This window comes from Dreissena polymorpha, chromosome 1 (assembly GCF_020536995.1).
Source record: "Dreissena polymorpha isolate Duluth1 chromosome 1, UMN_Dpol_1.0, whole genome shotgun sequence".
NCBI classification, from domain to species: domain Eukaryota; kingdom Metazoa; phylum Mollusca; class Bivalvia; order Myida; family Dreissenidae; genus Dreissena; species Dreissena polymorpha.
In genome coordinates, this window is record NC_068355.1 from 182408562 (window position 1) to 182421324 (window position 12763).

Here is a 12763-nt window from a genome sequence, read left to right on the forward strand (position 1 = left end):
ATTTTCCGATAATAATTATTTAATGTAGTAAACCAGTCCACGAGTATATATAGCAACAGCCAATCACGCATAAGAAAACAATTTTAATAGAGAAACCAGCACACATGTGTATAGCAACAGCCAATCACGCATTAGATAACACTTTTTGAACATTGCAAATGGCCGCATACATGTTCTAACGACCTGCATTTGATTTGTATATAATAAAACCACTTCAACGTCAATATAAAGAAGTGAAACTCCAGCTGCTGGAGCAGTATTGAATTTTCATTAAAACAATTAGTTGGTCCTTTATTTAAGGCAAGTGACCGATTGCCCAAACAGTACAAAACAGCACAATACAGCACAATACAAACCAACATAAACACAAAATATGAATAAAGCTGGGGTCACCGCCTTGGAACGGTCAATGCAAAGCAACCTCACACTTGGCCCAGCAATATTCATAATACATTTAAGTGTAAATAAAATTTAACGTCATTGCATTGTAACTCAAATTAAACAATAATAAAAGGGAATTAAAACGCATTAAATTTAATTACTATTTAATTACTCAATTGCATTGAAGATACAAGAGTAACAGAGTTACAACTTTTTGACAAACGATCAAATAAAACTATTAACAATTGTCAACTACATTCCTTCTGGGCCAAGTGTGAGGTTGAACGCTCTATAACCAGGTTTAAACCCCCAATACTTTGCATTGACCGTTCCAAGGCGTTGACCCCAGCTTTATTCATACTATTTTAAGGTTGGAATGGGGCCGAATTTCGGCCCCAAAAACGGCCAAACGAGGGCCCTGAGCACATCCTGATAACATTAGGCCAGCATTATTTTTTTTTACCTGAAATTTTTCAAAAAGAAGTACTGACTGAATGACATCTATATTGAACAGTTTGGATCCTGATCTGACTGCTCTTTTGGAGCCAAAATAGTCGCAATCACCCTAAGGTCCAATTTCCTGTTATGTGGCTCATTTTTTCTCATGATTGATACAAATTATTATGATGTAAAGCAAGTTTGTTGTATATTAAATAGTAATTTTTAGTGTGCATATTCCACCCATGGACGAAAGTTACAAAGTTGGTTGTTATTTAAAGCTATTAAACAATTTAAAAAGTTTTCAATTCTTTTTTATTTAAGTCAAATGCATGCTATATTTGTTATAAACATACATATGATTAACACTCAACAAAAGTTTAACGATCACAATAATACACTACACACCTGGCGTGGTTAATGGTCTCTATTGAAGCAATATAGTATAATACATGCAAAAGGTGCTTTTACATATAAATATATATTAAAATATGTTTACTATTATTATAAAAAGCTTCTACAACAGTGTAATAAGATATATAAAACACTTAAAGGTTAATGCAAGTATACATGAGGTTTAATTGGCTTAATTTTAAATTTAAAAAAAAAAAAAAAAAAATCAGTTTAGACAGTTTTATTTTTATTTTTTTGGTAGACTGCTTACTTTTCATGATTTTATTTTTATTTTATTTATTTATCCCCCCTCTCAATTTTTTTGAAAATTTCCCGTAAAAAAAAATAATGCTGGCCTAATGTTATTAGGATGAATCCACCATGATTCTTACCTGTATCATCAGCTGATGTATCTTTATAAAGTCTGCAGACCAGCTGGCCACTCAATGTGAACTTGTACAGAGCAGTACCAGAGCTGATATATAGGTCACCCTGGTTGTGGGCAATACCTGTACATTCATGTTGTAACTGAAACATCTTGCCAAGAGCGAGTTGGCCCTGGATGACTGTGATAAACTGGACCTCATGTTTGGGACTCTTAGTCTTATTCACAGCCACTGCAACCTCTCTGGGTGTGATCTGACAAATGTCCTGTGACTCAGCCCTCACATCCAAGTGGCTCACCGCATGGTACTGCTGGTTCAGCAGCTTGACCTTCTTATTATTTCTGTCTGCAAGAAGCACTTGCCCATCTGGGAAAACACAGATGGCTGTGATAGAGCATGATTTTGAATCACTTGGTATTCTCACAGTGTGCTCAGACTTTCCCGGACAGTAAACACATAGTTAGGACCTACAACTCTCACAAGACCTGACAGTTTAGACAAGTACTGTTCAATGTCAGTGTGAGCTTTCATACTCTCTTCCAGCCTCCCCAGACCTGACAATCTGACAATGTACTGCTCAGTGCCTTGTATAGTCTGTTGTAATACCGAACATTCAAGTTTAACACTGTTCTCATCCAGGTATGATTCAACTTGTTGTATTTTGTCAATGCATTTTCGACTAGCTATAATACAGAGGTTCTCGTTGTTGTTGTCCCTGCTGTATAGAAGGAGTTCATGGAGTGCTTTTAATTCATGATGATGACGGATGCAGGTTTCAACGCCAGTCTTGAGAGAATCTTCAAGACTTGATAGTGTAATTTTTGCTTCATTTAAAGTAATATTTTCTATATGAAACAAAGTGGAATGCATTAATTCATGGTTTTTGTTTTGCTCAACTTTAGGTATTTTCTTTAAAGTTCTCCTCACAATTTTGGCCATAGTGGATTTAATTTTGTCGTTCATTTTGTGTACCATGCGTTCTTGCCCCTGGTATGAACTCTTCAGATCCTGGATTCCAGACTCACAGCAACTCTGCAGTTTCCTCAGTTTTCTCATATTGATCAGGAGCTTCTCAAACAGTTCTTGTACTTCTGCTGCCTGCTTCTTGGCTGAGTTAAGTGTTACTATTTTGCATTTTCTGAAAGAAAATCAATAATTTCAGGGATTTTGTGGAGGTTTGTTGGCTATGCTACATGTAAATGGTATGTATCGTCCATGATAAAATCGTGACCAGTTTGGGTCGTCCATAAAGTATGTCACGCTCCAGGTGGAGGGAGGGGGTGTTAGAAAGTGTGACAGTTTGTGACATGGGGAGGGGGTGGGTCAGGCCAATGTGTGATGTCACACATTTCTTATAAAAATATATTTATTATTTCTTAAGTAGAATTTTAAAATAATTAAAAAAAAAATAATTTGAATTTGAATTAGTTTTTTGTCAAAATAAGACGAATTGTGTATCTTCTGAATGTGTTGTTCGAATTTTAAAAGGCACCTTAGCACAACATCCACGCAGATTTAATAAGTAAATAATATTCATTGAATAGATGCCAGTCATAACTATGGATGAACACTTCACTTCACCATGCATGGATGATGTCCAAAGTGAACATTTTTTAATTTAACATGTTATTCAATGAAAAACTGTGACAACTGTTGACAATCAACTATTCTAGTAATGAAGTCATTTTAATAATGTAAAAGTCCCCAAGTGAAATTTTAATATTGTTTAATAGTGAATTGTGTTTAAGAAATCTGTAAAAGTTATTAATTAAAAAAAATATGTTCAAAAGTGTGAGTATGTGACGTACTATAGAAGGGGTCCAAGATTTTGTGACAGTTTGTGACATGGGGTGAGGGGGGGGGATTAAAAATGGTAAAGAAAAGCGTGACATACTTTATGGACAGCCCCTTACTTCAGAGACTGATGATTGCCAACGGGTGTTATCCTCGTGAAAATTGTGCATAATATCATAAAAAACAAATATTTTGACACGAAAAGTGATTTAGCAAATAAAAAGTATAATTGAATCCATTGCACAAAACTGTATTTTGTTATGAGTTCTCAAATGAGCATACTAAAATTTGTAATCGGAAACACGCCATTTATGTTAACGCCATGGTAACAAGTTAATTGTAGCTTAAATTTTGAAGCTACTTTGTGTGTCCTTTGTCAAGATAAAAAGCAAAAATTTATATGTTGGTCATTTATAAAGTCTTGTCTTGAGCATGGGAAACATGTTGTTTTTGTGTGCATTTAAATAAAAAATTATATCACGAATGATTTGAAAATTGACATTTTCTTCATTACGTTCAACTCACCCACTGGCTCTTATAGACTATAATAACGATCCTTTAGATAAGTCACTAATGAACCAGTTATTTTACTTTACGAAGATTAAACAGAAAATCCAGACAAAAATGGATTTACTCAATTGAAATACTCGATTAGACGTGCACACCTATGAATAAAATCAATCACAGTCGGAGCGTCATAGTTGAACTCTGAGGCAATTAAGATGTTATCTATTAGGATGCATGGTGGCGTTTGCCTTTAAAAAGGGCAAAGGGGCGCTTCAAAATGGCGGAATGGCGAAGAGCCACGCAATGAGGGCCTGGAAAAAACACTCAGTCTTCTTTATTTTAATAATCCTACAGAGTCACCCTACAATGTGCCATACTACCTACGTTGTATGAACTGATTGTCATAATTTGAAGCCTGGCCACAAATCTATTATTATTATAAAAACCATAAGACTACTGTACATAGCAAATTTAAACCAAGAAGCGTCATTAGCAGAGTTTATGTAAACACAATACAACATACCCTACATTGTTAGTTATTTAACTACTAACGCCTGTATAAACCATAGGACCATTTTTTGATGGTCGCTAAGCGACCGTCTAAGGTGGTTAGTCTAAAATTCAGGTCGATACGTCTTAGCTACTAGCCTAGGAGCCCAATACCCGCTTACTACGCGTATCCGCGCGAGAAAGAGTTGTTTCATTTATGCAAGAGGTATGAGTTCTCCAATTATATTCATTCACAAATAGAAACATGATATTAATATCGTGTTCAATGCAATAGTTTAGAACAGTGCTGTTATAGAAAAGAATCAATAAACAATGATCGTATTGTACATGTCGCGGAGGAGATTGTTTATGAATGAATAAAATTGTCCACTTTCTGCAGCGTCTTCATGACGTAGTATTTTTGCTCAGTCCATTCATAATATGAGGCTATTAATAGTCGATAAACAAAGGAACGTCCACGGGCGATAACAACGCAATAGGTAACGCTCTCACATACACCTCAATGACGTAGTACAGGTCGTTAATTGAGGCTATAAATAGATTCGGGAAAAGTGAACGCTTATTTACATTCTCAATTTATAAAACTTTGAACATAAGTTCAGCAATAACTTAAGCGATACGATAGACAAAAACAATAAATGTTTCATAATCGCTAAACCCGAATATCATAAACAATTTATAATAATAATACAAATGACCTGTTTCGTAACCTCGTTCATGCTACTACAACGGGTATTTCTAGAAAACGTTCTTTGGTTCTCAACAGATAGCGGCGATCTTTTGTATTTACGGGTGCTAGCAACGCAATAGTAGAAGGTTAGTAGAAGGTTTAGCTTGTTATTTTCACAGTTCTCAATACATACACAAGGATATGAGTTCATCAATTACTACAGGCAACCTCGAAAATGCTTTATAATTGCTAAAACGGAAAACAACTAAATATATTATATTAAATATATTTAAAACAATAACAAGGGCTGTTTGTAAAACATGCATGCCCCCCATATGGGCTCAACGTTGTAGTGACAGCCATTGTGGGAATATGTTTTTTGTCATTGTGACCTTGACCTTTGACCTTTTGACCTGAAAATCAATAGCGGTCATCTGCCAGTCATGACAAATGTACCTATGAAGTTTCATGATCCTAGCAATAAGCGTTCATGAGTTATCATCCGGAAACCATTTTACTATTTTGGGTCACTGTGACCTTGACCTTTGACCTAGTGACCTGAAAATCAATAGGGGTCATCTGCGAGTCAAGATCAATCTACCTATCAAGTTTTATGATCCTAGGAATAAGCGTTCTTCAGTTATCATCCGGAAATCATTTTACTATTTCGGGTCACCGTGAACTTGACCTTTGACCTAGTGACCTCAAAATCAATGAGGGTCATCTGCGAGTCATGATCAATGTACCTATGAGGTTTCATGATCCTAGGCGTGTGCGTTCTTGAGTTATCATCCGGAAACCATTTTACTATTTCGGGTCACCGTGACCTTGACCTTTGACCTAGTGACCTCAAAATCAATAGGGGTCATCTGCAAGTCCGGATCAATCTACCCATGAAGTTTCATGATCCTAGGCGTATGCGTTCTTGAGTTATCATTCAAAAACCATTTTACTATTTCTGGTCACCGTGACCTTGACCTTTGACCTAGTGACCTCAAAATCAATAGGGGTCATCTGCGAGTCATGATCAATGTACCTATGAAGTTTCATGATCCTAGGCCCAAGGGTTCTCGAGTTATCGTCTGACAACCACATGGTGGACGGACAGACCGACAGACCGACCGACCGACATGAGCAAAGCAATATACCCCCTCTTCTTCGAAGGGGGGCATAAAAAAAAATTGGGGGGTAGGGGGGTATAGGGGTGGGAGGGGAGTATAATGTGGGGTGGGGTAATTAATTAGATGTTGGGGGGGGGGGCTGGGGTGGGTAGGGGGGAGTGAGAGAGGGGTATAATGTGGGGTGGGGTAATTTTAGATGTTTAAAAAAAATTTGGGGGGGGGGGGGCTAGGGGGGGTGAGAGGGGGTATAATGTGTGATTTGGTAATTTATAAGACGTTCGAAAAACAAAAACAAAAAATTTGGGAGGGGGATGGGGGGTGTAGGGGTGGGGGTGAGAGGGGTATAATATGGGGTGTAGTAATTATTAGATGTTTAAAAAAAAATGGGGGGGGGATGGGGGTGTTTGGGGGTAGGGGGGAGTGAGGGGGGTATAATGTGGGGTGTGGTAATATATAAGATGTTAATAAAAAAATATTTTAGGGGGGTGGGGGGTTAGGGGGGGGGTAGGGGGAGTTAGAGGGGGGTATAATGTGGGCTGTGGTAATTAATTAGATGTTTAAAAAAAATTGGGGGGGGTGGGTGGGGGGGGTAGGGGGGGTGGGGGTGAGAGGGGGGTATAATGTGTGGTGTGGTTATTTATAAGATGTTAAAAAAAAAATTGGGGGGGGATGAGAGGGTAGGGGGGGTGGGGTGAGAGGGGGGTATAATGTGGGGTGTGATAATTTATTAGATGTTGAAAAAAAATGGGGGGGTGGGGGGTAGGCGGCGTTGGGGGTGAGAGGGGGTTAAAATGGGGGATGTGGTAATTTATAAGATGTTTAAATTGTTTTTTTTTTTTTTTTGATGGGTGGGGGGTAGGGGGGTGGGGTGAGAGGGAGGTATAATGTGGGGTTTATTGATTTATTAGATGTTTAAAAAAAACAAATTTGGGGGGTGGGAGGTAGGGGGGTGGGGGGTGAGAGGGGGTATAATGTGGGGTGTGGTAATTTATTAAATGACGTTTAAAAAAAATGGGGGGGTGAGGTTGGGGGTGAACAAGTATGCATAATATAAAAGCAATATGTCAAGGGACAATGAAAAAATAACAAATGATCTCACACTGACATTAACAAATATCCTCTATTTATTAAACATAAAATTTAAACTTATTGCATTTGTTTCCCCTGTATATAAGAAAGATATAAAAGTGTATTACCTCCCCTGTCCTGCTTATATTTATATTAATCAACAAAATTAAACATTAACACAATATTTAATATACAAAATATACAAAAAAATTCTCATATTCTGATAATATTTTTACTGATCCACTTTATTTTACTCAAATGATTATGTTTCATTGGACTGATAATTATAGATTTAGGATTACAGACCAGTTGCTTCAGTTATATTGTTCAGAGTTCGCCCTGTTGGTTGCGTATGCGTTCTTAAGTTATCATCCAAAAACAATTTTAATATTTCGGGTCACGATGAAATTGACCTTTGACCTAGTGACCTCAAAATCCATAGGGGTCATCTGCGAGTCATGATCAATGTACCTATGAAGTTTCATGATCCTAGGCCCAAGCGTTCTTGAGTTATCTTCTGGAAACCACCTGGTGGACGGACCGACTGACAGACCGACCTACAGACCGACATGTGCAAAGCAATCTACCCCCTCTTCTTAGAAGGGGGTATATATATATACTACGAGAGAGCACTTCATATGTGTCCTCATACGCCTTGTTATGAGTATCTTTCTTCACTTTCGAAATATATCGTATGTTGATATTTGATTTAAACGCAGTTTTCATTCGAAACATTTAAATCACATGTCAATAGCGCCATCATGCGAAAATGGGTCTTATGCGTTTCGGCAAGCGTTTGTTAAACCCAACATGTGCTTTTGCACAGTCAGGCCATAGGCGATGCTGTTCGCTATAAAATCACTCAATATGTTATGTTTCTCCTTACCAGAAGGAGAGATAGCTGAGTGGGCTATTTATATGATGGGCGCATATGGAATAAGACCCATTTTGCATGACAAGGGTCATTACAAATCTAATTGCGAATTGAAAATGCCACATTAAAGAACAATGCTTTCTGATACAAAATTGAATTCAAAATAGCAAACTTGTTAATAATGGCAGCCTATCCACACATTAAGGAATGATTTCCAGACGTGCTGACCAAGTACGGTAAACATTGTGGTATGATAAATAAACGATTTTCTCTTATCATGACACTATACTATTTCGCTAATGATTGTTTTCTCCTCTTGGAGGTGAAAGTGAAATTCTGCGAGATGGATTGTTACGCGTAATTATAACAGGGCCACAATTTGTGTCATTTGAGCATACAGAGAGTAGTCCGGAAATCCTTACACTGAACAGTGCTACATCCTTTGAATTGAGCACATACGCAGTGATGTAACAACAATTCAGAGGTTGTTTCTCGAATCAGCTTATTAAATATTCAAAAATATTCATGCGTGTCTGTTGGCCTTATGTAAAAGTCACTAAGATGAAAACTGAGTAAAACAAAGCGCATTAGTGCTCTATACCTATGTTTATGTCAGCGTTGTTTACACTGTGTGAACTGCTTGGGTAACAAGTAAAGCATAAACAGCAATGTTTATATACTTTTATTCCTCCATATACAAGATACGAAGATTATTGTATACTTTGAATTTGTATATGGTGTAAAAAATCAAAAGTTTTGTACACGGAACTTTCATTATGAATTTATATTTTTGGTGAGATAGTTATTTGATATCAGAAAAAATATTCCATTAATATGATGGTGACTGCAAATTTTCTTTATATTAAGTTCTCATTACCATTTTCATCATACTTTCTATGCTTTCAGAACGTCCAAAAAGCATGTTGTTTTTATTTTGTCTAAGTTATTTCTATGAAATAATAAGGATGATAAAAAGTGACCACAAAACTCGACCTGTGTGCTATGACACACACTTTATAAAGTTGAATGACGTGTGCTCATTTCAAACTTGCGATTGATTTTGTAAAATGAATTGCATGTTAAATTATGCAATAGCGAACATCTTTAGTGCGTTCAGCGCTTTGATTAATTCCTGACGATTAAATGGACCCGAGCAAAAGATAACTAGTCTGACAAATAAGAAATACCTCAAATTATATTGTTCTAAGGATTTTTAATGTTTAAATACCTGTGACTTAAGGAAACACATTTTGAGCAGCACAGCTGACTGTGATCTTTGCAGAACGTCTCTAGTTGTTTATGAGTGTGTATTTCACACATTAGTATAAAAGCCTCCAAATACTTTGAGACTGGCCAGTTCCTCATATTTAGTCGGTTATACTTTACATGTTCACTAAACAAATAGTCATGATGTAGCTCACAGCACTGTCTACAAAAACACTGTTGACATTTTTCACAGTAATACACTGCATATTCTTCGATATTCTTGTTTTTCATGCATGATAAACAACAGAAGAAGAAAACTCTATCAGACTGTGTCGCCATTTTGTTTACAAACTGCATGTTTGAAAAGTTCTCTTTTATAAATATATCAGATTGTTGCATATTTTCCAGACATTTTTTACTGGCAATAAAAGAGAGTTCAGGTTTACCCAGTACTCTCGGTATGGCTACATGAAGATGGAACAATTCATAGTGAAGTCTAATGCAGCTGTTTCTCACAACATTGAGAGGAGTTTGTTTCAGGTTTAGCTCTTCTTTCTTCTCCTTAATAGTGCTTTTCTCAAAATCTGCTAATAAATATTTGATTCCCTCACGCATTTCACTGATTGGGTATTGCATATGTTTATGTGTTGTATTAACTGTGCTGGTTTCACATTCGTGTAAATACGATACTATATTCACACGCAAACCATCCACAATAAGCCTCTCATGTTCTTTGTATGAAACCTTAAGAGACTTGATTCTGTCCTCCTGATACGTCTGACATTGTTTCAGTTGTGAAAGAGTATTTTCCGTGCTGACAGACAGGTTCTCAAAGTTGGTTGACTTCCGTCTGGCAGCCTGAGGTAATGGAGTTACTTGTACGCATAGTCTGAAATACAACCACATGGGAGACAGTAAGTGATTGAATAGTAATCAACTGACCAATAACCAACTGTGTACCCCGAAACGATATTAATTAGAATACAAATTAAAAGGGGCATTTTAACAAAAAAAAATATTTAGGCACATACAATAACAATGCATATGTTACATCAATTCACATGTTACTTTTCTAGAGGCAATACTATATGATTATTATTAAAATAAAAATATATAAATAAATATGTATCTATCTACTGTGTGTTTGGGAAATAATGCAAACCGCATTGAACAACAAATTGTGCATTTATTCATTATAATGATATTACCACTCTTAAGTAATGCCATTACTAGAATGCATATACATAACATAAAGTTATGTATATTTAACTCATCATTATTATACTCATTGAAGTGCCACAAGACAAAATGTGTTTTTATTAAGACATATTCAGTGTTTCAAATTGAAACAAGGGCTGTTTGTTAAACATGCATGCCCCACCATATGGGCTGTCCGTTGTAGTGGCAGCCATTGTGTGAATACGATTTTTGTCACTGTGACCTTGACCTTTGACCTAGTGACCTGAAAATCAATAGGGGTCATCTGCGGGTCACGATCAATGTACCTATGAAGTGTAATGATCCTAGGCAAAAGCGTTCTTGAGTTATCACCCAAAAATCATTTTACTATTTCGGGTCACCGTGACCTTGACCTTTGACCTTGTGACCTCAAAATCAATAGGGGTCATCTGCAAGTCATGATCAATCTACCTATGAAGTTTCATGATCCTAGGCGTATGCGTTCTTGAGTTATCATCCGAAAACCATTTTACTATTTCGGGTCACCGTGACCTTGACCTTTGACCTAGTGACCTCAAAATCAATAGGGGTCATCTGCGAGTCATGATCAATCTACCCATGAAGTTTCATGATCCTAGGCGTATGGGTTCTTGATTTATCATCCGGAAACCATTGTACTATTTCGGGTCACCGTGACCTTGACCTTTGACCTAGTGACCTCAAAATCAATAGGGGTTATCTGCAAGTCATGATCAATCTACCCATGAAGTTTCATGATCCTAGGCATATGCGTTCTTGAGTTATCATTCAAAAACCATTTTACTATTTCTGGTCACCGTGACCTTGACCTTTGACCTAGTGACCTCAAAATCAATAGCGGTCATCTGCGAGTCATGATCAATGTACCTATGAAGTTTCATGATCCTAGGCCTAAGCGTTCTTGAGTTATCGTCTGACAACCACCTGGTGGCAGACCGACAGACCGACATGAGCAAAGCAATATACCCCCTCTTCTTCGAAGGGGGGCATAATAATTCTTATGAAATGGCAATCTAAGTATAAAATAAAATATGTGTTTGCATAAGCAGTTACCGTAAAAAGTTGTGTATAAGGCGCACTTTTTTACCCTAAAATTTCATTTTAAAAACAACTACAGCCATGCGAAGACATTTTTTCCCTGTCAGTTACCCAGTTGCGGTAATTTGCATCATTCTGTTTTCCGGTGTTTTAACTGTAACTATGTTAATAATAGTGTTATATTTACGATCTGAATAAGATGGACAAACATTATAACGTTAACATAAATATTTTCTATCTTTTTCAGGTACGTACAGAGCATTGAAATCAAATAAATTTGAAGGAGAGAATGAAAAACAAGGAAGCCATTTTTATTTAAATGTTATTGTTTTCCCACAATATTATACCCTACTGTACTAGGGTTACACAATTTATTTGGGGGCACTTGTCGATTTACAATAGTATGTCGGCAAGGTCTTTCCCGATATATTTATGAATATTTTTCTTGCTTTTCAAATGTGTTAATAAAATTGATGTTGTGTTTGTTTACACGTTTTCATACGTCTTGTCAAGATTGGGGATGTGATTATCGAGCAATTTGCGTCACCTGTCAAGTTTTGTGTAGCTGGGCTATTATCAAAACATGCGAACCAGCAAACGGCTTCACACACCTCCATTGTTTGTTTATCGCCGGTAATGTCGTAATGGTGTTGAGAAGTTTGAGTCGTTTAAGTCTCCTGTCAATTATAGACACTCGAAAAGAACGCATGATATCGGCATTGTAAATAAAACATGCGGTTGTGAATTAGTCATGCATGAATAACCACGTGACAATACCAATCAATAATGTCAATTTCTTAGTTATAACTAATCCATCCGTTATGTGTACTCCACGATAAAATCGTGGACAGTTACTTCGGAGACATATGATGAAAACCTTGATGGTATCCTCGTGGAAAGTGTGCATTTCATGCATAATTCATTTAAATCCAAACATTAATTTTTACGCATAATATGATTAAAAAAAAACACAAACTAGTTGTATCGTTATCGTCTTTAAAATAATTAATAATGGAAGCAATAAAAGAACACGTAAGATCGGCAATCTAAATATAACGATTTTCAGTTAGCCTGCGGTACGAAATTTTCCCCCCGATATTTTTTGCTTCAAAAACTTTTTTTCCCGTTTTTTTACCTTAAAAAAGTAGATGCGCGTTAT

At 36.6% G+C, this 12763-nt stretch overlaps 1 protein-coding gene across 1 annotated transcript in view; it reads right to left on the minus strand.

The window, feature by feature from the left end:
* Positions 1-1610: 1610 nt before the first annotated feature.
* Positions 1611-12763, minus strand: part of LOC127864177 (uncharacterized) — a 33187-nt gene continuing 22034 nt past the window's right edge. The window contains exons 2-3 of the mRNA XM_052403844.1: positions 9371-10237; positions 1611-2736 (exon numbers count right to left, since the gene is read on the minus strand). Coding sequence (XP_052259804.1) covers positions 2019-2736; positions 9371-10237 — 1585 coding nt within the window. The 3' untranslated portion in view covers positions 1611-2018. The remainder of the gene's footprint in view (positions 2737-9370; positions 10238-12763) is intronic.